At 33.4% G+C, this 19,997-nt stretch overlaps 1 protein-coding gene, 1 long non-coding RNA gene and 4 other non-coding genes across 6 annotated transcripts; 1 reads left to right on the forward strand and 5 right to left on the reverse strand.

Moving 5' to 3' along the window:
- The first annotated feature begins 1,692 nt into the window (after positions 1-1,692).
- Positions 1,693-3,486, forward strand: LOC146929687 (uncharacterized). Its single transcript, XR_015006106.1, has 2 exons — positions 1,693-1,994; positions 2,031-3,486. It is a non-coding gene; the product is annotated as an uncharacterized LOC146929687 (long non-coding RNA).
- LOC146929688 (small nucleolar RNA snoR80) lies at positions 2,381-2,505 on the reverse strand. Its single transcript, XR_015009239.1, has one exon. It is a non-coding gene; the product is annotated as a small nucleolar RNA snoR80 (small nucleolar RNA).
- LOC146929689 (small nucleolar RNA Z152/R70/R12) lies at positions 2,969-3,080 on the reverse strand. The gene has a single exon (XR_015009257.1). It is a non-coding gene; the product is annotated as a small nucleolar RNA Z152/R70/R12 (small nucleolar RNA).
- LOC146929690 (small nucleolar RNA R11/Z151) lies at positions 3,180-3,265 on the reverse strand. The gene has a single exon (XR_015009274.1). It is a non-coding gene; the product is annotated as a small nucleolar RNA R11/Z151 (small nucleolar RNA).
- On the reverse strand, positions 3,368-3,464 carry LOC146929691 (small nucleolar RNA Z157/R69/R10). The gene has a single exon (XR_015009250.1). It is a non-coding gene; the product is annotated as a small nucleolar RNA Z157/R69/R10 (small nucleolar RNA).
- Positions 3,487-6,606: 3,120 nt separating the features above from the next.
- On the reverse strand, positions 6,607-9,062 carry LOC146929692 (peroxidase 3-like). Its single transcript, XM_085701479.1, has 4 exons — positions 8,749-9,062; positions 8,302-8,493; positions 7,704-7,866; positions 6,607-7,346 (listed from the first exon to the last, which is right to left on the reverse strand). Exons 1-4 carry the CDS (start codon positions 8,962-8,964, stop codon positions 6,937-6,939), a joined length of 981 nt encoding a protein of 326 aa, XP_085557605.1. The 5' UTR covers positions 8,965-9,062; the 3' UTR covers positions 6,607-6,936.
- Between the last annotated feature and the right edge of the window lie 10,935 nt (positions 9,063-19,997).

Genomic DNA, 19,997 nt, shown 5'->3' on the forward strand with positions numbered 1-19,997 from the left:
AAGTCTTCCAAACTTCGAGCTAGGATCGCCAACTTTACTCTGCTTGAACAAGAGTTGTGATATGAGCCCTCAGAGGGATTCTAGGACATGATCAAAGTTTCCTCGTCATGACAAAATATATCAGAAGTAGTATTGATACTTCTAGTGGAAGTATTCTAAAGAGAAACTTGAAGAAAGTATGTTTAGTGGAAGAAATAGTTAACATTTATTAATGGAATGCAAGTTAAACATCATTATGAGAGGTTAACTAAACAACAAGTGAAGTTAGAATAACCCTTATAGTAGGAAGAATCACCCAAATTTCTCATCAGGGAAAAGGTTGGAAAAATCACACAAAATTCTCATAAGGAAATCAAATAAAAACAACTCTTGAAAAAATCACACAAAATTCAAATGAGGGAAATCATATAAAAACAACTCCAATTCCAATAGTAACCAAATGTACAAAAGGAAACAGGAGAGGATAGATCTTCATAATGTAACAGAAGCTTGACCAAAGCTGATCAATAATACAGATTCAAATCCTAGATCTTTATTAACGACCATATCAAGGTGCTCTTCACATTCATTCATGAGCCTGCTGCAAAATCATTGTGTGCACCGTCTACTGTGTCATTGTTGATTGAGAAATGTTTTTACAAAAAAATAACTTTCTTAGCCAAGTATTATTGAGAATGCACTTCGTGATTCGAAAGTATCAAGGGTTAATTATGTTTTTGGTCCCTACAAAATTGCGACCTTGTAAGTTTAGTCCTTACTTAATTTTAATAGCATTTTTAATCCCTACAAAAAAAAATTTACTTATAATTTTAGTCCTTGCTAAAATAAATTTTGTTTAATTATCCTTAAACTCTTAAATTTTTTAACGATTCTTTTTATACAAGTTTAGAACACTATGAAAGGTTCATTTACTAAAATCTATAATTTTTTAACATGAAATAAATTAAATATGAATTTTTGAAAACGACAAAAGTTTAAGATATAAGTAACAAAAATATGGACGTAGAAATCAAATATTTGCGATATTTTTTTTGGAGGACCTTTTAATAACGTTCTTAACACGCCTGTAAAAAATTGTTGAAAAACTTAAGAGTTTAAGCATAAATTAAACAAATTTGGATTGAGTAAGGACTAATATTGAGTGCAAAATTTTTTTGTAGGGATTAAAAATGCTATTAAAATTAAGTAAGGACTAAACTTACAAGGTCGCAATTTTGTAAGGACCAAAAACATAATTAACCCCAGTATCAATTATGCATTGAATTCTGCTCTTTACCCATTAGGCTCATTCCCAAGTGAAATGACCAAAATGCCCCTACACATGTTAACTCACACTTGTGTTAAATTTGCGTGAGTGATTTACATTAACGTGACGGGTTAACTCACGCAGGGGCATTTTGATCATTTCACTTGAGAATTTTTAGGTAAAGAGCAGAATTCTTGCGCATTCTATGGTGTAGGGCATGATGAGAGAACAATTAAGTTCAACTCTGTTGATGTGGAGTCTCGGAATTATGTTGATATTTACATTATGATATTTTCATGATTATGAGATTAATTTGTTCTTCAAATGTTTATCTATTGGTTTAAGGAGTGCACTGAGTATGTTAGTTTATTTCTTGTTCTTTTGGTTGGGTAATTGTATCATCGTAGGTGTAAATATGATTTGGAGCCACTTAGCACATCTTGTGATTGTTCACTCGTGATCAATAATATTTATCAATAAGAAAAGTGCTTATAAATAAACTTTAATCTACATTAAATTACAAAAATCAATTAACTTTCAAAAAATATATCCTCAGAAGAGTAACAAAGAGTTACAAAGACAAGATATATCATAGCAATGATCAATAATATTTATCAATAAGAAAAGTGCTTATAAATAAACTTTAATCTACATTAAATTACAAAAATCAATTAACTTTCAAAAAACATATCCTCAGAAGAGTAACAAAGAGTTACAAAGACAAGATATATCATAGCATAAGAGTGAGGTACATTTTTTTTTTTTTGAACGAATGAAGAGTGAGGTACATGAAACCGAATGGAAACTGATTTAGACTTCATCACAATATTATAGAATCTCCCTGTATATTCCTTTGGGAAACAGAAACTCCATTTAAGAAGAGAGTTACGAACAAATACAATATTAGTACACACTTAATTCAAAATGTGAATCAGGTCTCAAATGGAATTCACCATTTGAGATGATCTTGTACAAAATATTAATCCCTTATAATGTATCCCTTTCCTAATATTAATGTATTAATCCCTTTCCTAATATTACTCAGCAGGTACTGAAATTCTCTTTTCTGGAATCATTTCTAAACTTTTCCAAAAATAATAACATATTAAAATGATATAGTTAAGATGCAAGAAAGAATGTATGAGGCGTTTCCAAGACCAAATGGTATTGAATAAAACCCATCAATCAGGATCACCACACAATCAATTTGGCGTCCGAGCCATTACACTAAAAGGAACAATTTATCCTTCAGAATTGGTAAATGGACGCAATACATTACATACAACAAGATTGTACTAAGGAAAAGTTACGATTATTATTCCAAAATAAAATGATTTTTGTTACATCATTGGTAAATCTGTGCAAATTGTTCTCTAAGAACTGGACCAGTAATTTAAATTATTGAAGGTTTTACCCATATGATTTTTTTTAATGATAATTTTATGATGAGTGTATTATACAATCTGGTTTCAAAACAACATAGATTATAAGCATGGACTCTTTAGTGCAAAGAATGAATTTTGCATAAAAAAATCCATGTTAAAATTAGATGAGATATTCAATCCAGAACGTGTAATACATACTAATCATAAAAATAAAATAAAAAATCATTCATAACTAATTTTAATTTAGTAGCATTGTTATCCTGAATAATTTGCATCCTATTAAATCATATTAAACAATCTACAATGCTGATGAACCAACAAATATTACAATTTCTAGAGTGCTCAGTGGAAGGAGAAGTCGTTTTAAAAATAAGCTCACGGCAAAACCTTTACGATTTTGTCCACTGCCCATAAACACTTCCTTGGTGTTTTAATCTCATCATAGCACCAATTAACAACATATAAATTAAATCAGAACAAAAAACCAATTAATCAAAGCAATAAAATTATAGGAGACAAACTATGAAACAAAAATTATGTAAAAAGAATGGCTTCAGCGTGTGTAACATTCAGATCATTGATATAAAATCTCACTGAAATCCGCTAAGATAAGGTATATTATCATCATAAGCCATATAAGCTTTCAAAACTAACTAATAGACAAAATAACCAAGTAAAACTATTGAAATCTAAGAATAAAAAATTAACAGAGAAGAATCAAGATCTAATTTTCATGATATGTGCTCAGACAGCCAAGGGGTTGTAATCAGATTCTGGGTGAAGATTCCCAGATCAGAAACTCTAGTCCACATAAGTATCATCACCGCACAACAATATTCATCATAAAAATCATAAGTAATAAAAAAACTAATTTGAAATTAACATTCAGAATTTTATAATCAGAACAAAAAAAAAATACAAAACAGAACATGTGAGAAAGAGAAACGATGAACGGGATGAAGGAGAAGTCATTGTTTTGGTGTAGAGGCAGGAGGTTAGAATATATAGGCAGTGGAGTGAAGGGCAACGCTCAAATTAGGGTTTTCTAATGAGTGGGCGGAACCGCTGGGTTTTGGTAGTTTAATGTGGGCTTGGATCTTAAGCCTCAAATTGCAGGCCCATATCACTACTTCTAAAAAATTGCTCTTTCCACTTTAAAAATTGCTCTTCCACATTACAAAAATATGGTTGCTCTTCCACATTACAAAAATATGGTTTTACCCTCAACGGCAACTAAACTCAAAGTGCAACATTACGAGTTTTTGACAACATATATTACATAATATTTACATAAAAGAACCTAAGAGTCAATAAAACGACACCAAATCTCTACTGACAATATGGGTAGCCGTAGTTGAAACAAACACAAAGATATAACTTTTTATTTTCAATCATCAACGAAAACAAACGATTTTCCACATGTCTTCATCTTTATCCTCCCCTAGATCTACACATGATACCCGTACAAATGCATAAGATGTAGTGTTTTTTTTTTTTTTTGAAATGGCAAATATTATTAACCAACGAGCCCGTGCAAGATGCACTAATAAGCTCGGGTGGGAAAAAAATATATACAAGGGGAAATCGGTTGCCATAAATAAACGTGGCTCGAACCAAAACCCCGAAGATCAAGATGAACTGCACCTCAGCAAAGATCAACTGCATTTTGTTGTGTCGCACCTACTTGGATCATCACTTCTGTTTGCATGCAGATAAAAAATTAATTGAAACTATAAGTCAGGCATTTGTATAAATGCACTAAAAAGGCAAAAGAAAAAAAAATACAACTAATCTATCTAATTAATTTAAAATATCGACAATTTTGCATTAACGTATTCTCGTCTAAAATCTGACCCCAATTTTTTAGTGAGAGAAACTCCACCTTCTCTAAGTTCGCTTTCTCTTTCACGCATCGATGATGGGTGGTTTTAGGTCATTTTTGACTTAGAATCACTCATCTGCATCTTTTTTCCACTTTCTTTCAATCTAAATAAGTGATTTCCACACACACAGTATGGACAAAGTATTTGTTAAGTTGTGTCTTCAACTCTTCAACTTGTTGGTGGGGGATTAAAAAAATCTTAATGATCCTCTTGAAAGCGGAGTATCAGACATGAGCTTCAATTTTCTTATCTTCAGACATCTTTCACTGGATAGAAGTAGTTGGAATAGAAAATAATCAGAATAAAATAAAAGGTAAGGTAAATTGTTGATGAAACATAAACATGTATTTATATAAAATGCAAAGCAATAATAACCAATAAAATTGTCAGTGTTTTTATGTAGTGACCACAATGTAATATGATTAAACATGTTTAACTTTTTTACACAGTTAATGCAAAAAAAAAATCTTTCATAAAAGCAAAACGATATTCATTCATTCAAATTAATAGAACATATAAGAGATAATAACATGATCAATATCGCTAAAAACGTAAAGGGTGAATCTGCGAACAAACTCACAACATCCAAGTTAATAGCATAGGACGACAAAATCCCTGCAGACAGTGGTGGAGACAAGGGGTGCAAGAGGGAGCCTTGGCAACCCCATTTAAAAATAAATAATTTTTTTTAATACCTTGGAAATTACTATATTGCTTCTTTTGCCAATTTTAACCATTCTTGTCCATTACACATTGTTAAATTGAAAGTGAAACCGATTGAAATTGATAAATTTGTTTCTTTGCAACATAAAAGTTAAGATAAAGAGTCGAAAAATCGATTCGTTTTTCAAGAGGAAGGTCGAAATTTATTACAACTTAAATTTGTTGCATGCAATATGATTTATATATTTTAGTTTATTTTGATGGCGGTCCCCAAACTTTTTTGTCTGGCTCCGCCACTGCCTACAGATAATATGATAAAATCTAAATCACCATAATACTCATGCTTCTGGATCAGGAACGTTGACGCCCAAATCAATAATTGAATATGTGATTGTCTGAAGTTGATCTTTCAATAAGAACCAAACGAACACCACACAACAAGATGCGAAATCAAACAACGCTGCACATGACAATGAACAACACAATGTCACACTCAGATGACGAAATCACGAAAAATACAAGAAAAACTTATGTGTGTGTGTGTGTGGAAATCACTTATTTAGATTGAAAGAAAGTGGAAAAAAGATGCAGATGGGTGATTCTAAGTCAAAAATGACCTAAAACCACCCATCATCGATGCGTGAAAGAGAAAACGAACTTAGAGAAGGTGGAGTTTCTCTCACTAAAAAATTGGGGTCAGATTTTAGACGAGAATACGTTAATGCAAAATTGTCGATATTTTAAATTAATTAGATAGATTAGTTGTATTTTTTTTTCTTTTGCCTTTTTAGTGCATTTATACAAATGCCTGACTTATAGTTTCAATTAATTTTTTATCTGCATGCAAACAGAAGTGATGAACCAAGTAGGTGCGACACAACAAAATGCAGTTGATCTTTGCTGAGGTGCAGTTCATCTTGATCGAAACAGGATGATGTACCTGCAAATACATGCATACACGCAAGTCAATGAGTTCAAGAAGTTTTGAGGTATTTTTTCCAAATAAGAATGTGTATCGGTTTTTGCAGTAAGTTGATCTATTTATAGATTGTTGTGCATGCCATGTAGACCAGGCGACCGTTCAATCCTTGATTAGGTCTAAGCAGCTTATTTCGTGTGGTGCAACTCTTTGCTGGCATAGGTGGTTTGTATTTAGACCTATGTGTCTCGTTGGACCTTTTACTTCGGGATTGGACCGTTGAGTCTATGATTGAGCTTTGACATACACCCTCCGTTTCTAAATATAAGTAAAATTGATTTTTTAGGTTTATTTATTTAAGGATGTATGTGGTCCGTACATCATTAAATGAATGAATTTAAAAAATGAATTTTGCTTATATTTAGAAATGGAGGAAGTAGTTGGGAACAATTTTCATCCTTCAATTTCGTAGAAAGAAACATAGGGTGCTAAAAAACTTATATCCAATAATAAATAAATAATCATTTATTTTAATCATAAGAATAATACATTTTGAACCTATGAAGGGAAGACAACCTTTTCCCCTTATTTTATTGTGTTGTGTGTCTCACAAGAAATTTTCTCCCCCACTCAATTCTGCTTATTGTCACCAGAATGAAAGAAAAAAAAAACATGATTTCCCATCAAACTTTGGAATCACTTAACCAATTATTCCCATATCATTTAAAAAACAAACAAATCATAGCACACCTCCAATATTAAGACACCACAACATTGACATGAAATAAATAACAAACCCACCAAAAAAAATTATAAAAAATTGACAAAGATATTCAATTATTAATTTATAAATGCACAATGCTTTCTGATCTCTCCCTCAGTCCCAATCTTGACATTAATTCTCCCCATTTTTTCCATGGACTTGCCAAATTCATTAAAGAATTTTTCATTTGATTGAAGATGTTGTGCAAGAATAGATCTTGTCGTAGAGCTTTTAAGCAATGCAGCATCTGATTGGAACAAACCCCTTCTCTTAACTACTTGCTTGAAATAGCCAAGATCAAATGTATTACGACTTCCAGGGTCCATTTCAATAAGTGTGGTTTGATCATTGATATTCTTACATTTAAATGTTTTCAAATTTTTAGCATATTCACCGTCTAGATCTGGGTCTTGATCACCCTTGCCAGTAAAATTATATAGCCTTGTTGAAATTGATGAGCAATGGGAAACACCAATTGTGTGTGCACCTGAAATAATGATAGTTTTGGTGATTAGAAACAATTGTATCACCGACACTTCAGATAGAAGACATGTAGAACGTACCACGTCAGTTTTAAATATTGACACATTGACATATGAAGTTACTTTTTTTTTAAAAACTCGGTAACACATGTAGTTACATTAACCTACTTTTATTTTCTTAAATTAATATTGGCATCTACATGTGAATGTTAATGTTGTATTTGATGACCGTGACGGTGCTTTTTTTTAAAGCCGAAATACATATGTTAGCGCAATAAAAAAAGCAGTCAGATGGGCACAAGTGTTTGTATGTACGCTAGTAATGATAATGGAATTTAGTTTGTGTGTAGAATTTGGCATACCGGAAAGCAAGACTAGGTCATTTGCATCAAGTCCAACATTGCCAAAGAGTGTTAGGAGGACAGTGAGGTTGTGAAATGGAGCAGGAAGGCTAGTAAAAGTATCTGCTGCTTTAGATATGACTCCATCCCTTCTACCTGTTGGAACCTTCCAATAAGGCCCACCCTGCAAATCCATGTCAATCATGGCAGAACAAACAAATGGTCATTTATAATTCTCCTATAAAACCAAATAATTATACATACTAAACTAGTCATGAATACTACACAACATGTTTTTAAAAGTTACAAGACATAAAACAAATAGAACATAATACATAAATGAGTTGCCATGCATAACCAAATAACATTATTTATCTAATTGATTCAAAAGTTCAAAAATAAAAAAAGTAGTAGACAACCCAAATATATATAGCATATCAGAAAAAATTTAGACTATTACTTTTCTCACCCTATGAATTTCTCGCACGCCCAACCCAGATTCAAAAATCCAAAATATTTTAAAGTGTTTTGGAGGTTTTTATAGGGTGAGAAAAGGAGTCAAAAGTTTAATCGTCTATAGAAATGAGATACTAAAAGAATGAAACAAATGAATACTTACAATAGCATGAATAGAATCTCTAGCAGTCAAAGTCAAAATATCAGCACAAGAGACAACACCAGGGCATTCTTTTTCAACAAGGCTCTTTATTGTGTCAATGAATTCATAGCCTCGAAGTGTAAGATTTGGAATAGCATCCTTTTCAGCTTGATTGGTTTGTGTTGAGTTAAGAAGTACCGATGCATCACATCCCTGAAATGCGAGATGTGAGTTCCACATTCACAACAAAATAATAATTTCATATGTTTGAACTTTGTAGCACCGACACTTCTGATGAAAGACGTGTCTGCTGTATGACATGGAACACGTCACCAACACACGTGATTCCACTCAATTAATTTATTTTTTAAAGTTTTGCTAGCATCGACATATTGATGTGGGTGTCGTGTCTGATATTCGTGTTAGTGCTTGAATAGATAAAATCAAGTATGAAAAAAAAAAGTATACCTTGACAAAGCAATCATGGAAATGTAGTCTGATGAGTGCAGCTGCTAGTGATGGTACACTGGGAATGTGTTCATGAACATACTTCAAAACAATTTGTTCAGCTTTGGGGCAGCTTTTAGCATAGAAACCTTGCTGCAATTGAGCATGAGTTGATCCAATTATTGCTATAAGACAAATAATTAAAACCTTGAAGTAACTCTGGCTTCCCATTTTCATGTAATTGGAAGAGATCTTAAATATTAATTGCCAAAATTATAATGGATATGAAAAAGCTTAGACACTTCTTTGTAAGAAGCTATTTCATTTACTTTGCTGTTTCCCTAACAAACAAGGACCTGTTATTTATAGTCCTAAGTTTGTGTTACAATGAAGGGGGAAAATTATAGAGATGGTCCATGCAGCACACTAACACGTGGTGTAAGGTACTCGCAATAGTTCTTGTGAATTTTTTTATCATATACTTTTTGCGTAATAATGTCAATTGTCTATAAAATATTTGTTACGCTAGGAGTGAGGGTGATTTAAGTTGGGCAAACCATCATAATATTTTTTTACTAATGGCAAACCATCATTTTGTTCTTTGAAAGAGACATTTTTTATCTTCATAAATTTCTTTCCACGAATATATTTTTAAGTTGTTAGTTTAGTTTTCAAATCTGTTTTTTTAATCAATTTAGTTCATAAATTACTAATGAAAGACACACCTGTGATATGTTTACAATTTCAATACATTTAGAGATAATAGTGAAAACGTCTCACACATTCAGTGATTAAAATTATCGTTTTCCCTGATTTAAGTGTATAAGAGTCTCATATTGGCATGATTTTTATGTTGTTGGATATATATTTGTTTGGGCAACTTACTGTTCGAGCTAGCTTTTATTAATAAGATCCAAATCCATTTAACATGGTATCAAAGCATGGTTACGGGTGACAATGTGGGAATTAGACCAAGGACGTACACTAGACGTGATGGTAGACATTAAAGTTGATTGAAGTTTCATATTGTCAAGGATCCTGAATTGTTGAATTTATATACGTTGTTGGGCACCTTATTGGTATGAACATTCTTTTGGGAGTGAAATCCAAGCGTATTTAAATTGGTTAGTTATGTGCGTTATTTTAACCGAGTATCCTCTAACGAACTACTAAAATTAATCCCTCGAGTCAGGTAAAATTGGTACAATTGGCAAATTACATCCTAAAAATATAAACATTGTTGCATTCTAAAAATTGAAGTCAAAACCTCTAAGTTGAAAGAGATCTGAACTATCTCACAGTTCTACTGGGTATTGGTTAGTTAGGTTTGTAATTATATGTTAATTGTTGGTAGTTTCCAAACAATACACAGTTTATGATTGCTTCATGATACCTTTACAGGCCAAGTGTTATCTTATGTCTCATCCACTTTGGACTTGAGCTTCGAATTATTCTAAGATTTTATAAAATTAATTTTAACGATTTAGCATGCATTTCTTGCGGTAGTAGTCAACATATATGAAAATATATGTACAAGAAATTGATGTGTATCTCTTAACAGCAAATTGATTTTTTTAAGAAACTAGTTTTAAAGATAAATTTAAGAATTAAAAGTTGACTTAACTGTTTCGATGAGGTTTGATGGCTTTAATCTTTCTGTCACACACATGAGCCGTCACCTCTTGTTCAAATTAAATTACAAACTATGTACAAATTGTTTATAAGGAAAAGAAAAAAAAAAAGGGATCATGGTACATGAATTATTGAGTAGGTGAGGAACAGTTGTATGATCTTAATCATTATGATAATTAACACTTAAATTAGTCGTTGATGACAGAGGCAAAGACAAATTTGCCCGGGAAGTAATTTTGTAAATACAATTAGAGTGAATTAATACTAATGAAAATTGGTTTACTTTTGCTCTTCGGTGTAGAAAAATGACTGGAAAAAGTATTATTTTGTAAATACAATTAGAGTGAATTAATACTAATGAAAATTGGTTTACTTTTGCTCTTCGGTGTAGAAAAATGACTGGAAAAAGTATTATATATTAGTAGAAAGACGGACACTCATCGTCTGTCTTTTATGTGTTTGTTGTGTTAACCTTTGTAATTATGAAGGATGTTTTTGATGAAATTTTGATTTTGATTAAAAATGTTTAAGAATTTCGAAGTATAACAAACTCAACAAACGATGTTTATGATTCTCAATGACATCAACGATATAACAAATATAATATAAATTCTTATATTTTTTAGTGACACCATCAATATAATATTGTTATAGAAAAATTTGTTCAAGAAAATAATTAAAATAATGAAAAAAACCAATTTAAAATCCCTCATTTTTTATATATAGTATACACCCTCCGGTCATTAATATAAGAAAAAATCTACATTTTAGGTATATTCATTTGATGATGTATGTAGTCTATAATAAAGACTATGTGCATCATTAAATGAATGAATCTAAAATGTAGATTTTTGCTTATAATAGTGACCGGAGGGTGTAGATTTTATTTATGCATTGCTGAAATCTTAAGACAGCATTATAATTAAAATAGCATTTTAAAATTAAAAGTCAAAACTACAAAAAGAGAGAGAATTATGGCTAGTGTTACGGAGTGATCAATAATGTGGCACGACCAACATAACTTGCTTAAATACGTTAAAGTCTGACAAGTTCATACGAATATGGTTAATGGAGAGCTGAACCATGTTATTTATTGGATTGACTTCAAAAAAAAAATTCAAATGACACATAGACGCTTCATGGGATCATTTAATTTAATGTACATATGGTAGAATCATGGTGGCTGTTGTTCATGAAATTAGAAGAAATAATCTGTGAAACTTGATTAGGGATGACAAAAAAATTGTATATATCCCGTTGATAAAATTCGTTACGGACACGAGATGATAGCTTAATAGGTATTTGGGGATAAAATAGACACATATTTTAACTATCCGTCCGTTGATGGATAAAGAAGTCGATATAATTGCATTTATTTATTTATTTATTTGTTTGTGAAATAGTCACGAATTCACCTTTTTAAAGGTGAATAAGTGGGGTGTCTGTCTAGGGTTCGAATCCCGACCTCTTTATATAACAATGTATATTCCTGTCAACTGAGTTATACCGTTAGTAAATTACAAAAGTTATTTAACCTAATTTCATAATTTATGTTTATCTGTTTGATCAATAATTTTGTCGTCAAAGTTTGAGTGCAATGTATCAATAGTTTTATACTCCCTCTGGTCACTATTATAAGCAAAAATCAACTTTTTAGGTTCATTCATTAAATGATGTATTTGGTCAATAATATAGACTAAATACATCATTTAATGAATGAACCTAGGAAATTGATTTTTGTTTATAGAGTCTTGTTAACCAGTGCCCCCGGGGCACCGGTTAAGGAAGCAAATATAGTAATATTTGCCTTGAAAGCTGTATAATCAATGCATTAAAATATTAAAAAGTGTCTTTTTTTTTATTTTCATTTTCTTCTTTTAGCTTCCTTAACCAGTGCCCCGAGGGCACTCGTTAACATTTTCCTTGTTTATAATAGTGACAGGAGGAAGTATGTTAATACTCTTTCATAAATGCATTTTTCTTTAAAATCAAATGATACCTAGCAGAGAGCTAGACGATTATTATGCCTTGAAACTTTTTTTCTTTACAATAAACAATAGCTTAACATTTCTTAAAGTTGAGAATATTACAAAGAGCTAGTGTTGATATTGAAGGGGCATTCCCAACCATTTTGAATAGACAATACTAGAGAAATGTCTATGCACATAAACTACGCATATAGAAATGAGAAATTAAACCAAATTACATCACCTAACAATCCATCCATCAACATTCTCCATCCACTAGTAATGATATTTTGACATCCATTTGATGACAACTTTATTGACAACCTTGTTTTTCTCACTTTTTATTGGTCAAAAACAATGGAGAGAGAAAAAGGAAAAGAGAAGATAACAAAATCATGTGAGTATGAGAGAGAAAGTTGTTCAAAAGTTATCAAAAAATGGTTGTCAAAATATCATTTCTCCTAATAATATGACAGAAATTGTCAAAATATCATTTCTCCTAATAATATGACAGAAAAAGGTGTTTTGTTTCTATCCGAAAATTTGAGAATCCATAGGTGTTTTGTTTCTATCCGGTTACAAATCATTATTTTGGTTTCATCATGCGCATTATGACTATAATTAGTCTTGCATGCATTATGACTGCTTATGACTATAATTAAGTCTTGCATGCATTATGACTGCTTATGACTATAATTAGTCTTGCATATTAGAAATCGTGGTTGGGCCTAACACAACCCCACAAAACCGACTTGTGAGGTGAGGATTGCCCCCACTTATAAACAAATTGTCAGGCCAACTCTTAACCGATGTGGGACTCTTAACATTGCATTTGTTCACTTTGTCGCACTGGACAATAACCAGTTGATAAAAGCCAAATACAGTATATTGAAAGTCGGGTTCATTCTCATAAAGAACCGTATACCTTATGTGATAGCTAAAATCGAAGCTTAATTGAGGCAAAAGTTTAAAGCCAACAAAACTCGCAGAACACAAAACATGTTACAACAAAGCAAAATTAAAATAAATTTATGTAAGTTCACTGTTTTTTACGCCATATATCAAAATAAATTAAAATACATTTACTCTACTTACACGGTTTGTATATAAGCATTGCAAAGATAATATTTGAATTTAGGAAAATGTTAACTTGTGCCCTTAGGGCACAAGATAAGGATCTTAAAATAGAAATTAAAAATAAATATTGCATTGAAAATATAAGTTTTGAAGTTTTTAAGGTTATAAATGCACAATTTTCAAGATTAAATTTCTACATTTAGTTTCTTATCTTGTGAGGGCACAAGTTAACAAGACCCTTTTTTACCGGAAGGATTTCCATCAAAACCTCAATCAACAGAGCATTTCTTCAATCGATCTATCTTCATTGTGAGTTTTCTATCTTATCCAATAAATTTATGTTCGTGATCAGAACATTGGCGCCGTCTATGAAAAATGATTTTCATTCTCGTTCAATATCTCACTTTCGCAATGGATCTTAAAGAAATTGAGCCGATCCAAAGTATTCAACCAAAAAAAAAAATCCTATATGTATAAGAATATGAATTTTCTTCAAGAAAGATGAACGATATGAATCATTATCAAAGTCCCTTCGCTCTCTTCAACTTGGGATCCATTTTATCTACAAGAATACATGCACACATAAAAAATCGATAGTAGCTCGGATACATAATATACACCGAGGCGAAAAACACAATGATGCATTGGGTTGTTGCAAGCATCAATCCCTCCTCATTACCCTATGTATACATAGTTCGGGACTAAGTAGAAAGGAAATTTGAGCTCACCAAAAGAAGTATACAACAAGAAAAGCTCGCCATGGACGCAACCCATCTTGAAGAAATGGTTCTTAAAAATCGGAGGAACATTGGAGTCAAACAAGTTGAATATGTTGGAACAAAATGTGTTTAACAATGAACCTCAAAGAGTTTTGATGATAACAAGGTATTAAAAATTGTAAATTGGACTAGCTAATATTTGTTCAAGTGTACAGGACCACAGTTAAAAAGTTACATCATTAATTGGTTCTGAATGAGCAAATAAAGAGCAAAAGAAAATGAAGCTTAGACGATTCTGAAGGCAATACGCTCCTGAAAGTGGAAAGCGCTCCTGAAGTCAAGCTGCTCCTGAAGATAGTAAACGCGCTCCTGAAGAAATAGTGCTCCTGAAGACAAGAGGTCCAGAAGCCACATTATCAGAAGCTGCAGAAGCTGCTTCATCAGAAGCTGCATCATCAGAAGCTGCCTCATCAGAAGTCATTTCACCAGAAGCTGAAGATCAACTGGATTTGCAGAAGATTCAAAGATTGAAGAATCTACATTGCAAAAGCTGTCTATTGGATTCGAAAACACAGCAGAAAATTAGTGGAACATTGCAACGGTCATTTCAAAGGTGTTTTAAGGCATGTGCTTGCAATTTGGACGAAAGCGTTGACATTGTACTATTGTACGAACTGTACAACCACCTTCTCCACTACTCTGTTTTGTGTCCACGCTACAAGACAAGAAAACAGCACCAGAATACGGCTTCGCCTGCATAGATGTTCCTTTGGATAAGGAATGGATTTCAAATTTGTTCTTCATAGGACAACAACCAAATCAGGCAAAATATCATTGGTGAAAGATCTGAGAAAAACATGTCTACTCCTCCTCCTACTAGTTCTGGTGATACTAGCTATAAAAATGTCTCACATGATTATAGTGATAGTAAGAAATCCAGTGTTGGAAAGATTCCAAAATTCAATGGAGATGCTGAAGAATTCTCTTGGTGGAAGACCAACTTTTACAGTTACATCATGAGCCTAGATGAAGAATTATGGGATATTCTGGAAGATGGTGTTGGTGATTTAGTCCTTGATGAAGAAGGAGCTGCTGTGGATAGAAAGAAACATACTCCAGAACTGAGGAAACTTTACAAGAAGCATCATATTATCAGAGGAGCCCTTGTCACTGCCATACCCAAAGCAGAATACATGAAGATGAGTGACAAATCCACTGCTAAAGCTACGTTTGCTTCTCTCTGTTCAAATTATGAAGGGAGCGAGAAGGTCAAAGAAGCAAAGGCTCTCCTGCTTGTACATCAGTATGAGTTATTCAAGATGAAGGATGATGAAACTATTGAGGAGATGTACTCAAGGTTTCAAACCTTAGTTTCTGGGCTACAGATTCTAAAGAAGAGCTATGTTGCTTCTGATCATGTAAGCAAGATACTCAGAAGCTTACCTGCCAGATGGAGACCAAAGGTGACTGCCATTGAGGAAGCTAAAGATTTAAACACTTTAAGTGTCGAAGATCTTGTTAGTTCTCTCAAAGTTCATGAGTTAAGTCTTAATGAACATGAGTCTACTAAGAAGAGTAAATCAATAGCTCTTCCATCCAAAGGCAAGTCATCAAAAGCTCTCAAAGTGGTTGAATCTGAAGAGGAAGAACAGTCAAGTTCAGATTCTGAACCAGATGCTGCTGAAATGGCCATGCTCTCAAACAAACTTCAATATCTGGCCAAGAAGAACAGAAAGTTTCTCGCCAGAAGGGGTAACTCCAGAAGCTCAAGGAAAGAAGATCAGAAGGGATGCTTCAACTGTAAGAAGCCGGGACACTTCATTGCTGAATGCCCTGATCTTCAAAGAGAAAAGTCAAAGGACAAGTCAAAGAGGTCTACATTCAAACCAAGCAAATTCAAGAAGCAGATTAAGCAGAGTTTAATGGCAACCTGGGATGATTTGGGTAGTGAATCTGGATCTGATAAAGAGGAAGCTAATGAAGATGCAAAGGTAGCTGTTGGGTTGGTAGCAACAGCAACTTCAGAAGCTGGATCAGATTCAGACTCAGAAGAAGAAAACGAGGTATATTCCAAAATTCCCAGAGATGAACTTGTTGAGTCACTTAAAGAACTTCTTACACATTTTGAAGTAAGAACCAATGAGTTGAAGGATTTAAAAGAAAAATATGCTGATTTGGTACAACAGCAAAAATCAACTCTATTGGATCTGAAAGCTTCTGAACAAGGACTTAGGGGCTTTGACTTCATGTGTAAAACATATGAAGATCAACTCAGGTTCTTATGTCAGAAGCTACAAGAAAAGTGTAATGAAAAACCTTTAAGTAACCATGAAATTGCTCTTGAAGATTTTATTATATCTGGCATTGACAGAAGCAAAGTAGCTTCTATGATTTATAGCATTTACAAGAACAATGGCAGAGGAATTGGTTTTCCAGAAGTGAAACTTGAGAAAACCAATCTAAAATCTTGTTGTGAATGCATCAAGGAAGGTCTGAAAACCTTCTTTGTACCAGAAGGGGTTGAGTTGGAAACTGTTGTTCAATCAGAACCTGAAGCTTCTAGTTCTAAGGCTAAGATTACTTCAAAGCCAAAGAACTCTAAGTCAAAGGCTATGATCAAATCTGATTCCAAGACTTCAAAGGTTAGGATCCTGAAAAGATCAGAACCTATTCCTCAGAGTCTGGTGAAACCAAAATCTGGGGTTCTGAAGTCTAAGTTTCAGAAGAAGACAGTTACTGCTTCTAAAGTACCAAAACCTAAAGTGATGGTTAATCAGAAGCAACCCAACTCACAGCACAAGGTACAAGAAGTGAAGAGTAAAGCCTTAAGTACTAACCTTCCAGGACCCATAGGACAATGGGTACCTAAATCTAAAAATGTCAATGATGCAGGTATGTCTAAGAGCAGTGCCAAAGCAAAGATCATGGTACCTAGACAGCGGTTGCTCAAGACACATGACAGGAGACAAGTCCATGTTCCTCAGCCTAACAATGAAAGAGGGAGGAAATGTGAAGTTTGGAGGAAACCAGACAGGCAAGATCATAGGTACAGGAACTATTGGTAATTCCTCTACCTCAATTAATAATGTATGGTTGGTAGATGGTCTTGAACATAACCTTTTGACCATTAGTCAATTTTGTGATAATGGTTATGATGTGCTTTTTGAAAAACCCAACTGTACAGTAATCAACAAGGAAGACAAATCCATTGTGTTCAAGGGAAAGAGAGTTGACAATGTCTATAAAATCAATTTTTCTGAACTGGCTGATCAGAAGGTGATTTGCCTACTATCAGTGAATGATAAGAAATGGATGTGGCACAGAAGGTTGGGACATGCTAACTGGAGGTTAATCTCTAAGCTTAGTAAGTTACAACTTGTGAAAGGGCTACCAGACATTGACTATCATTCAGATGCACTCTGTGGTGCATGTCAGAGAGGGAAAATTGTGAAATCATCTTTTAAAACCAAAGACATTGTTTCAACCTCAAGACCTTTAGAATTACTCCATATTGATTTATTTGGACCAGTGAGTACTGCATCCTTATATGGAAGTAAATATGGATTAGTCATTGTTGATGATTACAGCAGATGGACTTGGGTGAAATTCCTGAAAAGTAAGGATTATGCATATGAGGTATTCAGTAACTTCTGCACACAAATTCAAACTGAAAAAGAGTCAAAAATTTTGAAAATCAAAAGTGATCATGGTGGAGAATTTGAAAATGAGCCATTTGAAGCTTTTTGTGAAAAACATGGAATCATCCATGAATTCTCTTCTCCTAGAACTCCACAACAAAATGGGGTTGTAGAGAGAAAGAATAGAACGTTACAAGAAATGGCCAGAACCATGATCCATGAAAACAATTTGGCTAAACATTTTTGGGCAGAAGCAGTGAATACAGCATGTTATGTTCAAAACAGGATCTATATTAGACCTATTTTGGAGAAAACTGCATATGAAATCTTTAAAGGAAGAAAACCAAATATCTCTTACTTTCATCAATTTGGATGTACATGTTACATTCTGAACAACAAGTTCTACCTAAAGAAATTTGATGCCAAGGCCCAAAGAGGAATCTTTTTAGGTTACTCTGAAAGGTCAAAGGCATACAGAGTGTATAATTCAGAGACACTCTGTGTTGAAGAATCTATGCACGTCAGATTTGATGACAAAGAGCTTGAAGATAAAACTTCAAAGCAAGATGAAAGTTTTGCAGAGATACAGGTTCCTGAAGTTACTCCAGAACCTGATCAGATAGCTGAATCTGAAGATAGTCCAGAAGCTGAACCCACATCAGAAGCGCAAGATGAAACTGCTTCTGATGAAGCACAAGATGGCTCACATCAAGCAGATCCTCCCAGAAACACATTCAAACACAAGTCTTCACATCCTGAGGAGCTAATCATTGGAAACAAAGACAGTCCAAGAAGAACAAGATCACATTTCAGACAAGTTGAGTCAATGATTGGACTAATCTCAATGATTGAACCTACAACAGTTGATGAAGCACTTTCAGATGATGGATGGATCCTAGCTATGCAAGAAGAGTTGAATCAATTTCAAAGAAATGATGTGTGGGATCTGGTACCCAAACCTCAGCACAAGAACATTATTGGAACAAAATGGGTATTCAGAAACAAGCTGAATGAGCAAGGTGAAGTAACAAGAAACAAAGCCAGGCTTGTTGCACAAGGGTTTAGTCAACAAGAAGGCATTGATTACACTGAAACATTTGCTCCAGTTGCAAGATTGGAAGCAATCAGGTTACTTCTTTCCTATGCAGTTAATCATGGCATAATATTATATCAGATGGATGTCAAGAGTGCATTTCTAAATGGTGTCATAGAAGAAGAAGTGTATGTCAAGCAACCTCCTGGATTTGAGGATATTAAATGTCCTGACCATGTTTTTAAACTGAAGAAATCACTATATGGCTTGAAACAAGCTCCCAGAGCTTGGTATGATAGACTAAGTAATTTCTTAATCAAGAATGATTTTAAAAGAGGACAGGTTGATACAACACTCTTCAGAAGGACCCTTGGGAAAGATATTCTTGTTGTGCAAATATATGTTGATGATATAATATTTGGTTCTACTAATGCATCTCTTTGCAAGGAATTCTCTAAGTTGATGCAGGATGAATTTAAAATGAGCATGATGGGAGAGCTGAAGTTCTTCCTTGGCATTCAAATCAATCAATGCAAAGATGGAGTCTATGTTCATCAATCAAAGTACACAAAGGAGCTTCTGAAGAAGTTCAAACTTGAAGATTGTAAAGTGATGAACACTCCAATGCACCCTACGTGCACCTTAAGCAAAGAAGATGAAGGAGCTAAAGTAGATCAGAAGCTGTATAGAGGTATGATTGGTTCTTTGTTATACCTCACTGCATCTAGGCCAGATATTTTATTCAGTGTATTCTTGTGTGCAAGATTCCAATCAGATCCTAGAGAATCTCATATGACTGCTGTCAAGAGAATCTTCAGGTATTTGAAAGGAACAACTAATCTTGGACTCCTTTATAGGAAATCCTTAGATTATAAGCTAATTGGATTTTGTGATGCTGATTATGTTGGTGATAGGATTGAAAGAAAGTCAACCAGTGGCAATTGTCAATTTCTAGGTGATAATCTTATATCCTGGGCTAGGAAAAGACAAACAACTATTGCTATGTCTACAGCAGAAGCAGAATACATTTCAGCTGCAAGTTGTTGTACACAACTACTTTGGATGAAACATCAGTTGGAAGACTATCAGATAATTGCTAACAGTATTCCAATTTATTGTGATAATACTGCTACTATTTGTTTGTCTAAAAATCCAATTTTGCATTCAAGAGCTAAGCACATTGAAATCAAACACCATTTTATCA

The sequence above is a fragment of the Medicago sativa genome, chromosome 4, assembly GCF_051527215.1.
Source record: "Medicago sativa cultivar Bolivia chromosome 4, Bolivia_mono, whole genome shotgun sequence".
In the NCBI taxonomy this organism is placed as follows: domain Eukaryota; kingdom Viridiplantae; phylum Streptophyta; class Magnoliopsida; order Fabales; family Fabaceae; genus Medicago; species Medicago sativa.

Excerpts from the sequence above, each read along its gene's own strand:
- LOC146929692 (XM_085701479.1), bottom strand. The coding sequence starts at position 8,964 with ATGAAAATGGGAAGCCAGAGTTACTTCAAGGTTTTAATTATTTGTCTT. Across the intron at positions 8,494-8,748 it reads TCCATGATTGCTTTGTCAAG|GGATGTGATGCATCGGTACT; the intron begins GTATACTTTTTT and ends CTCGCATTTCAG. Across the intron at positions 7,867-8,301 it reads GAGATTCTATTCATGCTATT|GGTGGGCCTTATTGGAAGGT; the intron begins GTAAGTATTCAT and ends ATGGATTTGCAG.